Source organism: Drosophila innubila (assembly GCF_004354385.1).
Source record: "Drosophila innubila isolate TH190305 chromosome 3L unlocalized genomic scaffold, UK_Dinn_1.0 0_D_3L, whole genome shotgun sequence".
NCBI classification, from domain to species: Eukaryota; Metazoa; Arthropoda; class Insecta; order Diptera; family Drosophilidae; genus Drosophila; species Drosophila innubila.
The window spans coordinates 5,640,110-5,655,337 of NW_022995376.1; the positions used below are offsets into that span (position 1 = coordinate 5,640,110).

The 15,228-nt window shown below is 37.4% G+C and overlaps 2 protein-coding genes across 3 annotated transcripts; one reads left to right on the top strand and one right to left on the bottom strand.

Annotated features, from left to right (window-relative positions):
- Positions 1-419: 419 nt before the first annotated feature.
- Positions 420-1,439, top strand: LOC117786923 (uncharacterized protein DDB_G0271670). Its single transcript, XM_034625344.1, has one exon. The coding sequence runs from the start codon at positions 420-422 to the stop codon at positions 1,437-1,439; it is 1,020 nt and encodes a 339-aa protein (XP_034481235.1).
- Positions 1,440-12,385: 10,946 nt separating this feature from the next.
- Positions 12,386-14,841, bottom strand: LOC117787284 (gamma-glutamyl hydrolase). Of its 2 annotated transcripts, none has more exons than XM_034625773.1 (2): positions 14,675-14,841; positions 12,386-13,232 (listed from the first exon to the last, which is right to left on the bottom strand). In XM_034625773.1, exons 1-2 carry the CDS (start codon positions 14,839-14,841, stop codon positions 12,413-12,415), a joined length of 987 nt encoding a protein of 328 aa, XP_034481664.1. In that variant the 3' UTR covers positions 12,386-12,412. The 2 variants fall into 2 exon arrangements, with proteins under 2 accessions (XP_034481664.1, XP_034481663.1); XM_034625772.1 differs by lacking the exon at positions 14,675-14,841 and adding an exon at positions 13,396-13,724.
- Between the last annotated feature and the right edge of the window lie 387 nt (positions 14,842-15,228).

A 15,228-nucleotide genomic window follows, 5' to 3' on the forward strand; every position in this document is an offset into this window, starting at 1 on the left:
TATATCCTGTTTTGTTATTAGGCCAACACCAACACCGAAAAATGATAGCAACAAAGAAAAGGATATGCCGACTTTTTTCCTCTCTTTCTCAGTCTCTGTGTTGCTCTCTCTTTGCCGCTGTTGTTCTGTGAGAGAGAGAGAGAGCGAGCTTTGCAGCTGGCGGCTTCTGCAGCCGGGCGAGTCTATAAAAGGAATCGGCGTTCAATTTGCCGACTCAAACGCGAAAGGACAACGTTTGTGTACACACACGAAGCGCTCGACAAAAAAGCCGACAAAATAAAAACTACTACACTACGACCGTATTTGTCTGTGTGTGTGTGAGTAAGTATACGTGACTGTGAGTGTAGAGGACAAAGACCGGCAACAACAAAGGCGGAACTGCATTGAAACAGGAGCCGAAACAGGAAGAGGAAATCAAAATGAGCACACCACATGTCTGCTTTGCGGACGAACTGCAGCCATCGGCGGAGCCGGAGGAGCGCAATGGCAACTACAACAACAACAATGCAGCTGGAAGTTGCACCAAAAAATGGCTGCTGGAACTGGAGCCCACCACATCAGGCTCATCCCTGGGCGGTCACTCGCCCTGCAGCAGTTTGAGCATCTCGCCAACGCCTCGATATGAACGCAATATGGGCTTCTTTCAGCAGCTGAGCCGACGCTTTGGCCTGAGGTCAAGTGATGACCTAGTTCAGGTTGGGCAGGGCAGCCTTCCAGCCGCCTGCCAGCAGGAGGAGGATGCAAATAGTTCATCGACCGATTCGTATTCATCGTCGGTGACAGCGGGACGTGGTTTGGCAGCGGCACGTCTGGATTTAATGTCCTGTGCCTCGAGTGAAACCAGCAGCACCATAGACATTGAAGAGCAGCAACTTGAGCAGCAGCAGCAGCAGTTGCAGCTGCAAGAGAAACATCAACAGCAACAGCAACAACAACTGCAACATGGCAAACGTAAATCGTTGAGCCGCACGAGCTTTTCACGATTGCATCGCCGGTCAACTTCATCGCTGCGACGCGCCTTCGAGAGTCTCTCGCTGACCTCACGCTCGCTCTCCTGCAGCGGTCCCTCACCACCACCACCAGCACCAGCACCACCACAATCAGCAGCACCACTTAACCAGGCAACTGGCACATCGTTGCCATTGAAATCGGCACTGAAATCGGCATCGACAGTCGAGCTGCATCAACGACATAGATTGGCCTCCAAATCAAGCAGCAGCTGCAGCGCCTGCTCCACATCAACCTGCTCCTCAACGACCTCCACTTCGAACACCACAACAACAACAACAACAACAACAACAACAAAGAGCAAATCAAAGCCGCCACCACAACGCATTCTACGTCAGCCCGTCTCCTATACATATCTTAAGGGCATGTCCGGTCTGCCGACTCAACGTGTGCCTCGCAGCTCCGTTTGTTGTCAATACGCCAGACGCTAGACGCTAGACAGGATTCAACGTTCCCCAACAAGGCTACAAGCCACAAAATTATTATTTATTTATACATTTTTATTAACTCAATTGCTTACATTTTTCATTGGAAAATTTATTACTTTTCATTAGAAAATGTATTACTTATTTAAATACTTATTAAATAATACTTGGATAATATTTAAACATTTTAAAATCACATAAAAATGTGAATTCAAAGATCATGAAAGAAACTTAATACAACAAATACTTTATTTTCTTAATAGTTCTTAATTTTTTCACAATTTTGTATTGCTATAAAATTAGTTTTAATTATATATTTCTTATTTTCTAAAGAGTTTTAGTTATAATTTATGAATTCATAATTTTTAAAAAAGTCTCTATAGTTCCTAATTCTTTTCACAATTTCGTATTCCTATAAAATTATATTTTAAAATTATTTGCTAATTTTATTAAGAGTCTTAATTATAATTTATGAATTTATAATTTTTAAAAAAGTCTCAAATAATGAGAACAAATTATTTCTTTTTGCACCAAACCATTATTTTTTTTAAGAAAAAAATGAAAAGAAACGATTTTAAAGTTTCGATTTAGGATAATTTTGCAGCCTAGCTTCATAAACATACATACTTCACATAAGCTCATGTAGCAACGTTCTAGCCATTTAATAGTTCAGCTAAAACTAGCTAGATATATAACCATATACGAGTAGCTTTTCCCCCCAAAATTTTGCCATCACATCACAATATTCATTTCGAAATCTGTGATACAATAATCTTTTCATATCCGCGCGGCAACAAAAAAAAAAAACAAAAAATAAAAAAATGCAAAACTCAAACTCATTTCAAGCATGTAGAAAATGGTTAAGTAAGTTTCCAAGACTTAAGCACTTAGAGATTAAAGATATATAAGCATTCCACACGGCGCTTTTCGGTTCAGCATCCATAACAAAAGACTGTCAAGGGAAGTTTAAAAAAGAAAAATAAAAAAAACACAGATTTTTGTATTAAATTGAAGTTAAATAGAATTGGTAGCTTATAACTTAAGTATTTATTAATATTACTTATAATACATTATTGTACATTCGTGCCTTTATCCCATGAATAGATCAAAATTCGAAAATAAAAATTAAATATACTCTTAAATACTTATAATTACTTTGGAACACTCGTTCCATATACGTAATCAATTCATTTGCTGTAATGGGATCAAAATTCGTCAGGCAGTTCTCTAAATATAGTTAGTTTAAGTCTTCAACTATGTTTAAAATACTACGTTTAGTTAAGATTCACTTGGTACATTTTTTATTCAATTATTTCGCACAGCACTCCAGTCGCAGGGCTTTAAATAAATATAGATACAAAATGATATATGGAAATAATGAGATAACCAAATATTGAAATTCCAAACTGATTATATTAAATATATACTTATAAAGAATATATAAACCACATATACAAATAGTCTCGTTTACAGATCAAGCATCTATATCGTGCATACAATACATAAATACAAATGGCAAATAAGCAATACAATTGATTATATACAGCAGATTATAATGAGACATTAACAAATATATATACAATATATACTTAATCGTAAGTTAACTATTTACCAAAAAAAATACTTGTAACACTCTTCCGATTAACTGAAGATTTACGAGAAATTTCTCACACAGAAGCCAGTTCAATAAATGAAATAATTTACACCAGAAATCGTTATGCGTTTCGTTATCTTTATTCCCAGGACGAAGTTTCTACATAAAAATGTATATTAATTTCAGAACTTGTTATGCCTAATGATGACTGGCCCACTTGGAAATGGTCGGAAAAGTTGCCAGAAATAGCAACATTGGCAATTAGAATGAATCAAGGCTAATTTTAGCTATTGAATTGGACAAAATCATCAATATCACATGGCGTATACGCACTCTATTACATTGCGTATACGCACTAGGCTACAATTTCAATACTCAATCTATGCCTGATTATTTGCTGCTTACACCCGACTGTCAGCAGTGGGAAAAGGAAAGGGGAAAGAGAGGGAGCAAGCATCAAAAAGTAGGTCACCGATTGCAAAGCCATTAATTTTGTTGGACTTTTTTTTATTCATTTTTTATACGTTACTGATGGATATCGATATGGATGGATGATATGGTTGTTGCCAGGCAAACGCCATAAAATTTATATGGAAATTTATGAAATTTGAAATGCTTGCATTGAATTTATAACAAGTGAAGAGGCCTGTCGTAGACGTCTGGGGTCTGATTTGATTAACATTATTCCAACTGAATAAGCAGACGAACTGATATGGAAATAATTACCTAATAAATATACTAAAACAGTGAATTTAATGTCTGGCAATACAGATCATCTCCCAACCACAGATAACAATTAACTCGGACGCATTGCGTATACGCAGTGTATGAGTAGCACTTAATCTCCATTTAAACGTCACAAATTAGCGAGCTAGACAGCCAATCAAATGTCCTAATAGCCCCATCAAGTCAGAGACAAATAGTTGATAAAATACGTCAAAGAAGAGCCAAAAAGTCGAATGTCGAAAAGCCAATGACAAGAACACATCAAAAGTACCAATTTGTATACTTTTCTATATACGCCTGAGGGTGTGTCTATTTAGGGGAGGGGGCAGAGGGGTGTGTACCAAAAATAGTTATCGTTGACCCAATTCGCGTTGACAGTTTATGAACCTCAACTGACAGACGACAAATGTAAGCATCCAAATGTTGCCCGGCAACTAGTCGTATGCGTGATTTTTATAGCCCTTGCTAATGTTGCCTCTGTTGCGCATACGACCCGTTGGCTCGTTGGCTCGTTGGCAAATCACTCGAATGGAAAATAACAATTGTGTATAATATTTCCAAAGGCGACCGCAGTCACGTAGTCAGTTTTGCGCCTCAAAACAAACTCGACTCCGTGGCTTCAAGTTTGCTTTGCTCCCTTTCTTTTATTTCCACTTCTCCTGTTGCCTTTTAATTTCTGTTTGTTTTGGTTAATGCCGCTTGTACAACTGCCACAACATTTAATTAAGTTTGCCTCCGCTTTTTGTTTTTTTGCAGCTATTTTTGGCAATTTGTCTATTTATATTTATCCTCCGTTGTCGCTTAACAATTCTCTGTAAATGTTCCCATATCATATGATGAAACCAACTGAAACTTTGTTGGTTATTAATAAACGACTAATTTTGGCTGGGCAAACATTATTTCTGTGCACATTCGAAACGATGCCGAGGGGTCTACTTTCAGCTAATGGATCGCCCAAAGCCACTGAAAACTCTCGACACCCGTCGAAAGGCATTTTTACGATGCAGGCCGCGTTAATTTGTTTCACGCGCCAAGCAACCAAAGGGAACACAGAGAGAGAGGCAAAAAAAAAGGCACAAAGTACAGCACAATAATTAATCTTCTTTTGCCCATAACTAAGGCACAACAAAAATATTAATAATAAGAAAGTAATAGACGACGCATTCTCTGATGACTTTTGCTTGTACCCAGTTGGAATATTTCCGGTGTCATCACGAATGAATGATATGTTCATGTGTTTTTAAGTTTGTTTTTGCCTCTTACCTTAACGCTTATGTCAATATTTGTTAGTACATTGTTTACCTTTATCATACTACTGCTTCACCTTGCTTCATATTTCTTTCTGTTATTTTTTTGAGGCATTTTTTTATTACGTCTTCTCATACTTGTTATCTTTACGGTTGTTTCCGTCGCTTTTAATGGCACTCGGTTGTAATTTCATTTGAAAAATATTGCTGCATACTTTGCGGAGGGGGGAATCACAGGGGTAGTCTGAGTTGTTTTTGGGTAGCTGCGTTTAATAAATATTTCGAGTGCTCGTTGTTTAACCAACTGCTATTTTTAGCTGCCACGCGAGCATCAAATCTTCGCTTATTGCCTCAAATTGAAGCCACTTCACGCCACGAGACACAATGGAGAGCTAAGAATATCTGTAAGCAAAGTTACGTATACGTCACGTTAAACGAACAAATCACCCAACTTGCATGCTAATTCGTACTTTGACCCAAATACGAGACACAGCAGAGCTCGGTTAGCATGTGTGTGTTACACACTTGATAAACGTGGAAAAAAGGACCTGCACGCAAATCCAACTCAAGAGAGTGACATGAACTAAGTAAATAATAAATTATGCCAATGCTACTTGTTCCCTATTGGCCATCCCTCCGCCTCTCTCCCGGCTTACGGACAGCTCATAAAATATGCACAATGTGTCGGTAATTGAAGTCAATAGGCAAAACAAAATGTCTACATTTAGAACCAATATTTACTATGCATCCAAACAGGCTAAGAAAAAGCACAAAAATTGGCTAAGCTCGGGGGGATCGGTCTAAAATGAGACAGCACATGAATCAGAGAAGAAGGTATGAAGTGACAAATGAAAATTTAATAAAAAATATATATATGTATATAATTTGCTATCAGCTGAGATTCTAAAAATATTAATAAAACATTTTTATTGCAGAAATATTCAAAGTTTGAAATTAAAAGTACCGAAATAACACTTAACATAGTTTTTAAAAAATGTAGTTAATAAACAGATTTTAAATACAAATCTGATGAATTTTATTTTTAGTGTAGGTCAAAAGTATAACTTTAAATTACTCATTATATTGTGAGTACATTTATAACAACCGTAATCAGGTGTGTTCCAGAAATCTCAAGAGATTTTGATGAGAAATATTATTGAAAACAAACGTTCGAATTGTTGCTGTTTCTAAAATGTCAAAAATTTAATTTTTTTTAGAGATTTAATGGTTTCTTTTTTTCAGGAACGACAACAATATCTTTTAGCTTGCTTAAACGCTGTTATACATTTGTAGAATACACCTAAATGTTGTCAATTATGGTGAAAATGCATAGCTTACTTTTAAAGAAAAGTATTGGTATATTTAGTGGAAAGCATCTCTCATGTTTCTTATTTGGAATGCATGACAAGGCATTATTCAACATGTTGTAGGGTCCAAAACATGGTGCTCATTGCGACCACATTAGCTGGCATTGCTCCTAATGAACTGCGCAGTCTACGTGACATGAACATGACGAGAGGTCAGCGCATAAAAGTAGGCAACGAAAACGTTAAGTGACAATACTCGTTTGCACTCAGAGCGAGCGAGCGAGGGAGAGCGACAAAGTAAAAGGGAGAGAGGGGGAGAGAGCTGGAGTCACATAAACTTTAATAACACGATTAGGAACAGGACCAGGGACGTCCCTAATTAATTGTATCCCTTTGAGTAGCATTGACAACAACCGAAAGGAAATTAAGAGGTAGCGAGAAGATAGAGAGAGAGAGAGAGAGGGGAGCAGAATTGGAGAGTTAGGGAACAGCAGGCTGAGACAGTTAACCCTCAACTCATCCAGCTTGCATTCATTCACAAAATGCAGCCGGGCGAAGGTTAACGCTTCAACTGGAGGACAACGCAGCGTCTTGTCGATGACGTACAAATTGTCGGGTTAGTTGTCGTTGTTGTTGTGGATGCCATTGCAGCATCCTTGATCAGGTCATACGTCAGACGAGAAGCGCGCGCATCCTTTGTCTGGCCTTCAACGCACCGGACAACGCCGGGCTACTCACCCACTCACCCGCTCACCCACTCACCCACTTAACCACTTACCTACTCACCCACTTACCCACTTTTCGTCTGTATCCCATGTTGACGAACATAATTGTGCCGCTGCTCCTGTTTGGCGTCGTTGTCCTTAAAGGATTTCATTCATAATTGGCCGGAAGCTTCCAGCAACGACCTCGACCTCATTTGCCGTGTTGACGCTGACGAAACCCACGGGAAACCACACAAGAGGCAACCACCGAAGCTAACGTGATTTTCATTCCTCACACGGTTCGCAAGGACATCACACATGCTGTCAACTGGTCATCATCGAGGGAACTCACACTGGGTCAGTCTCAGTCAGAGGAGAGTCAAGGTCCTTGTGTGTGATATTTGTAATTAGAAAACTGTCAGCCAGTTGGAGATATGTTTTCTTTATTTATTGCAGGTACTCAGAGAAAGTAAATACAATTTTTTTAATTTTTATTATGAAATATATTGTATGAAATATATATATATTTTTTTTATTTAAATATTTATGCAATTTTTTCAATAATAATTTAAAAATATTACAAAAATTTAAATTCTGTTTTAAAAACAATTAATAATATAAAATGTATTATTTAACTAATTATAATTTTTTCTTGATTCTTTATTAAAGTTATTTATTAAGAAATTTACTTATATATTAAAAACCGAACTTCAGATCAATATTTAAACTATTTTTGCTGCCTTTAAATATGCATAAATTATTAAATAACAATTCTGAGCTTTTTTTGCCCACTAAACTGTTGATTTCTTTAAGAAGTTGAAAGATGACGCAATTCTTCAATTAGCTAAAGTGCAAGGATATGAGCGCGGCAAAAAAAAGGTTCGAAATGGCATTTTTATTGGCAGCAAGTTGACTGCGATTTTCAATTGATTTCGATAATAAGTTTATGGCGTATACGCACAGAGGAAGCAGTAACAAAAAGGGGCAAAGAAGGAAGAGAAGGAAGGAATTCAGTGTAAAAATATTGTAGATATGCTCACGTAAGGCGGCTTTTTAAAACGCCAGCACACGGCGGGTTTATTGAGTTGACCACACGCTGAAACGCTGAAGGTTCAATTGTGACGTCGTTATCTGCCTGTATATATATCTATACATGTGTGTGTGTGTGTGTGTGTATTTGGGTGTGTGTGTGTGGCGGCGAATTGCGCTAACTGGGTCAGGGCTGTCGGCAACGTTGACGCTTGTCGACTGCAACGCATCCTTGTACAATTCATTCTAGAAACATTTGCAGCGTCACAGCCAAAAGGGGTGAACATACCAGCGGGAGGGGGGCCAGAGCAGACAGTAGTGAAATTAAACAATTTACGAGCAGGTTACTGCAAAAACCACAGACAGCAGCACCGCATTAATGATTGTTCATCAAGCGAGATGTCACACATTGCGTATACGTCATGTGGCTTGCACATAACTCAATAGATATTCGCAATGTGACGCAGCTGCCTTGATTATGTGACACGATTTGGTGGTGAATGGTCTATTTATAGATGCATTAGATTAACCCCATCCTTTGTCACATCCCTGTGCACATGGCTGGCGCATTGGACTTTGTATTAATAATAAACACCGAAACAGAAGGCGACATTGTGTCGGTTCGCGGCCATCGCGTGGCTTGCATAATATTCAAAGCAAATGGACAGCTGCCCCCTTCCCTTCCTCCTAATCTATTTGTGCATCGCATGTTGCCTATAAATAGTGCATGCAACTAATTTGAATGCGAAAATCGGTGAGGCAAAGGACGACACAGCCTTGTACAAAAACATAAAAGCACGCTAACAATTGCAACAATTTCGAGAGGAGCCAAGTGTGACAACAAAGGAAGGCCAAAAGGATGTGGCAACACGGCACATGGATCCTCAACGGGTGTCTGATACTAGGGATGGGTTATGAATGTACTGATATCGATATTATATCGATTCAGAGCAACTGTTCTTAAGTAAACAACGTTTTGGTTTTCATTGGGATACATGACCAATTGTTGTAAAAATATTAAAAATTAATAATATAACTCAAAAATTAATTATATAAAAAAAATATGATTAAAAAAATATTATGACAAAAATTATGTATAATCTGATCCTATCTTTATAACCCTCTACAGACCAAACTTTAAACCATAATTTTTTTAAAACATTGTTTAGATATTTGTGTTTTTCTATTTAAATTTATTTAGTTAATTAGGCTGCGCCATATTTAAATAATATATATTATCGGTATTTTCAACTTGTTTTTTTTTTTATAATTTTTAATACCCATCCCTAGCTGCAACTGTGGCAAAAGGTCAGACGCGTCGAACTCAAGCCACATGAGACTCACTTGACCCAAAACTCGTTTCCAGTGCGACGCTGATTAATGTGCAGGATATGGCCCATTAAGGACGAGGATACAAATACCTAAGACCGCATTGAATCTCACTGAGATGGGCTTAACCTAAATACATTTGTTTGCCGAGCGGTGTCAGTGTTGTAAAGCGCTGCAAGTGTTGCTATAAGCGATGCCTTCGGTTTTTGTTTTGTTTTGCTTTGTTTTTGCAAATAATGTCGCTTTGTTCTCTGACCTTCCAGCGGCAAAAATGACGACGTTATAAGTTTATGCTACTAAATGTCAGTTTTATTTTAAGCTCAGTCTCACATGTTCACACGAATGTCAACCGAACATAATTGGTCATAAGTGTATGCCCTCAAAAGTAGGCAACAGAAAATAAAGGCGCAAATTGAACGAAGGTTCGCGAACGTATCAATGTGGCAAGAGGCAAGTGGCAAGTCGACTCGTTTACGGTTCGTCGCCTTGGAAAAGCGAAACGAGAAAGGTTAGCAGTTGCATCCTTTTGGAGAGCATCCTTCTCCCACTGTCGTCACAGTGGGTCGCATCCTTCAACTGCAGTTAAATGCCAAATCGGCGCAAATTGTTCGTCTGCGCCTCAGACTGCGACAGCAGGGAGGAAGGAAGGGAAGAGGGCAATTTTATTGTTGTTTCATAACCGGGCAAAAGTGTCAAGCAAGTGTGTGTGTGCCGGCGTGTGTGTGTGTGTGTGTGTTAGTGACTGCAATGTCCTTGCAGGCAGTTCAATGAACGTTGTGAGCTTCCAATTGCAGTTGCAGCCCGAGAGTCGCAGCTGCGCAAGAGCAAGGAAGAGAGAGAAAGTAAGAGAGAGGGAGAAAGAGAGAGAGGGAGAGGAACTGTGCGTGTGAGAGAGAGGCTGGTTCAATGCACGCCAACTAGGTTAAGAGCTGCTTGAGCAGGCGAGGCAATCCGAAAGGGGGAGGGGGGAGGTAAAAGGTTGAAAGCGACACACAGACTCAGTTTCAGTTTTAGTTTCAGTTTCGGTTTTCAGGCTGTGCTCAAATTTTGCAGCGAGCGCCTATGACGTCATTAAAAAAGGAGGGTATCTCTGTATGTAAATACACGTATATGTGTGTGTAAGTTTATTGTGGTAAGTGTTGCATGCTACACACACACACACACGCACAGCGGCTTACTTTGAGTGTATTTTAAAATATGCTCGCCTGTGAACCTTTACTTTTGTGCGGCAGTGTGTGTGTGTATGCAAAATGGGCACAAGGACATTAAGACCGGCAATTTTTCCGACTATAAGTAGACGGGTTAAATGAGCAGTGCCTAATATATACACACACACACACACACACACACTTTGCCAAGTTGACCGCATCAAAGGAAGCGTCAAATGCCACATTCGCTTTGGGTGCACGCGTCGTATGAGTGATATTAAAGCCTTGTCCTTGCCGCTAGACGACGTTGACGCTATCAGCGGCACAAAACTAAAATTCCCTGAATACGTGTGCTCGTCTCCATTCAGATTAGGAAATATAAAAAGCCCGCCACACACATAAATACGTGTCTTCGCACAACAATACTGTCTCGTCCTGGCCAAAACAATAATGGCCAAGTCAAAGGAGCAACAACAATAAAACGTGGCCAAGTAAGCGAGGCAACAACAACCACAGACGGCTGACAATTATTTGTATTACTTTCGATGGCAGGTATGTGTGATAAGTGTGTGTGTGTGTGTGTGTGTGTGTGTGTGTGTGTGTATGCTCTGCTACAGAAAAACACGCGCCAGACAAATGCGCACTGGGAACGGGGCCTAATTACACACACAAGAGCCTCACACCTCAAAACACTCCCTTCCCTTTCCCCCAATTCCCTTACAGGCGACGAGCCTCCTTCAGGAGGCAAAAGCTACACGAAAATTTGCATGCGAAAAGCGGCAAAGCAGAAAAATACCAGGAATGGAAATTTTTGAAAGCGGCAAATGTAATTTAACACTCAGGAAATTTTCTTTTTAATTTATTCACTTTAAAATTGCTGCAAGATGGAAAGTAAAAAATTTAAATATTCAGAAATATTGTTTTATTAAATAATAAATCAATTTATTTTGTTAAGTTGAAAGCGTTTTTAAGTTTTTGAAAGCCGCAAATGTAATTTAACATTTTATTTCTTATTTATTCACTTTAAAATTGCTCCAAAATACAATATAAAAAACTTAAATATTCATATATATTGTTTTTCAATATAATTTAAAATTATTTTATTAAGTTTAAGGCGTTTTTTAGTTTTTGAAAGCAACAAATGAAGTTCAACACTCAGGAAATTAACTTTCTTTTTTATTTCTTTTAAAATTGCTGCAAGATAGAAAATACAAGTTAACTTAATTTAATTTATTAAGTTGGAAGCGTTTTTAAGTTTTTGAAAGCAGTAAATGTAATTTAACACACTTTAAATTTTCTTTCTTCACTTCACTTTAAAATTGCTGCAAGATGGAAAATAAAAAATTTAAATATTCAGAAATACTGTTTTTAATAAAAATTTAAATTATTTTATTAAGTTTAAATCGTTTTTAAATTTTTGAAAGCGACAAATGTAATTTAACACTCAGGAAAATGGATTTCTTGTTTATTCACTTCAAAATTGCTGTAAGATAGAAAATAAAAATTTTAAATATTCAGAAATATTGTTTTTTGTTAAAAATAAAAAATATTTTATTAAGCTAAAAACTTTTATATATTATATTATCACATTAAGCTTAAAGCCATTTATCCAAATATTATTTAAAATTTGTAACATTAAATAATAAATTAATAAAAGAAGAATTATAAATTCTTTGAAATGTTAATTAATTTTATGCATTTTTTGATTGGCACTACTTGTTTGAACACATGTGAAATTTCAAATTTATTAGCACTACTATTGCTATTCGAAATGAGATTATTATTAGCAGCAATTTTTTTGATGCCAATAAATTGACAAATGCATAAAAAAAAGTAGTTAATTGGGCCTGTCCATGAGAAATACAAAATTTATGGTATAAAAAAAAAATTGAAATTTATTCCGCCGGATAATCCACGTGCTTGTCGAACATGTAACACTGCAGCCAATGGGATTTGGGGAACTTGCCGGTAAAAATGGGCTGCCAGTTGCAGATCAAGTGACGAGTCAACAACTCGACACTGGCAAAGTTGTTGTTGTTGCGGCGACAGGCATTCACAAAGGTCCTGGCAAAATACTGGGCCAACTCGATGCAGATGGATGTGTGTGCCTCACGGCAGGTGTCCGTGCTGACAAGTAGCTGCTCGTAGGCTGCTCTTTCCGGATGAAACTGTGAGCCAAAGATCGGAAATTTGCGATGCTCGATGAGCGTAATGAATCCGCGTCCTTCCTCTCCCTCGTCATCCTGCTGTGTGGCCAGCACATGCCAATCCTCGTGCAGTTTAAAGCGATGCAGGTCGCTCTCTGTGATGCAATAAGCATGCTGATGACAGGCAAATGGTTGACTGGACATCTCCTTGGCCAATTCCTCTGGCAGTTCTTTAAATAGCACCGACTCTTCATAATTCTTGCTCAAATGCAGTGGCAATGCTTTAAATTTGGACTTGAAGCATTTGGTGCGCACTTCCTTATCCTTGGCCGCATTGATCATGATCAGCTGAAAGCCCAGACAGGTGCCATATAATGGAAAGTATTCGCCAGCCGCATTTCTCTCCATAACCAGCTCATAGATAATTCGAGCGGCGGCCACACAATCATTGGTCAAGTTGGGATACTGCTTGGCTTCCTCCTCATCCAAACACACAGCACCGCCGGGAAGGAGCACACCATTCACCTGGCTGAGTATGGCCTTATAATAGTCAAGTTTGCGGCCGATCCTACAATGAAAATGAAAATGAAAATAAATTGCAATAAACAAACAATTTCAATTGTTGCCCGGCACTTTTGGCATTTAGCCAACTGCATTCGTTGTTTTCCCCTGTTCGCTCACTCGAAAAGATTTCAAGGTGATGTTGTTTATGCAATCGGTCAGTCACTCACCAAATGGGTATGACGACTGCGCCCACCGATTCCAACTGCTTAACGTACGAGACCGGCAAATAACTATGCCAAAATCCAGACCCCAAATGGTTCTCCAACGATTGTGCTATATCAATGCACATGACGCCAATGTGCGGAGTATTCACCACCTTCGTCTCCCTCTTTTCCATCTCCTTTCCCTGCACCTCAAGCAGATTTTCATGCATTTCGTATAATTATTTGCAATAAATTATTCGCTGTCGGCAATTCGCATTAACACGCCTTTCATAAATGATCGACTCAGTACGTGATTTTATATCTAAACAAGCAATTGGCCAAAAATAACAAAAATACAATGTATAATAAAAAAAAAATTTATTTTTTGTTTTGGCACTAGCTCACAAGCATATCATATTTAAAAAAAAAATGTTTTAGAATCATTTATTTAATTGCTTTCTTTTGGCAATTAAAAGTGAAAGTGTTATATCTAAAAGACGCTGATAAACTAGCTGATACCCTGTTTTCTTGTATTGTCTAATAGTCTCAAGGAAATATTTTCAATCAATATTAATATTTCGTTAAAATCCATCATAGCAGTAGAGCATCAAAACCAACAATTTTAATATTAAGACGATATGATGTTGACTCATAGTTTTAGAGACTATATATATCGAAAAATGCATTTTAATGTTGCATGCATAAACTCAAAATGGCATATAAAGCTAAGGAGCTTCAATTTTTTAATGAATTTCATCTTAAATTCGTTTAAATTCTAGTGAAATTTAATGTAAAAAAAATGCACATTGACAATATTATTTTGATGAGGAGGGAGCTTAAATGAGTGTACATTTTTCCGAAAAAGAACTAACCATTTGACAAAAAAAAATCAGCTTGCTAAGTCTTAGAGTGCCTAAAGTAAATGCATTAAATACACACAAGTAAATTAACAAATAATATGGTTTCATTTTGTCCTCATTGTTTTATTTTTTGTATTTTAAGTTTGGTAGAAATCAGTTAATTAAATAATATTAAATTAAATAACATTATTGTCTTTATCTATATATATATTATAAGTCTTCTCGATATCTTGAATTAATATGAATTTTTATCATGCATTGTACTTGACAACTTCTACTTGTGGAAAGTTGAGGACAACTAACCTTACATTCGAGTTCATCAAAATAACTTATTCTTTCAAATTCAGTCTCAAGAAACCAAGACTGTAATCAATGTTTTTATTGATCTTTCAAATATAATAATTTTACAGCATTTACAATTAGATGCAATATATTAAGCTCACCAAATTGGCACCACAAAAGCTCCTGCTGATTCCAAGCACTTAACATAAGAGGCGGCAATGTAACTGTAATGTGCCTCATCTGGATAAATCTCAATCAGTTTACTGGCAATGTCGATGCAAAGTACTCCCACCGTGGGAATTTGCTTAGATTCTGCGCGTGCTGCCATCAAGACTTTTGCGGATAAACTGACCGTAATGGGAAATTTCATCAGCTGCACTATCACACATACTTACAAACGCTTGCACTATGCAGAAAGAGACCTTTGTTCTTTCTGCACCTGCTCACTAACATTGGCAGTGAGAGTCGTTAAAAAAAGTGGTGCATACTTTCAGGAGCTCACTTAAATATAAATCTTCTGGAATACAAATAAAAGACCATTCTGCACAATATTTAAAATTTTTCATTTTTGTCGAATTTTGCATTTAAGAACTTGCTGCATTCGTTGTTTTTTTGTTCTGATATCTTAATTATTTTTTTATATTTCAAATATTTATTATTTTAACATCTAACAAATGCAAAAATTATTTAGCACAAGATTAGAAACTAAGGGTTA

Bases quoted from the DNA above. Each gene is read 5' to 3' on its own strand.
- LOC117786923 (XM_034625344.1), top strand. From the start codon at position 420: ATGAGCACACCACATGTCTGCTTTGCGGACGAACTGCAGCCATCGGCG.
- LOC117787284 (XM_034625772.1), bottom strand. From the start codon at position 13,601: ATGCATGAAAATCTGCTTGAGGTGCAGGGAAAGGAGATGGAAAAGAGG. The intron at 13,233-13,395 runs GTGAGTGACTGA...TTTTCATTGTAG, and splicing joins GCAGTCGTCATACCCATTTG to GATCGGCCGCAAACTTGACT.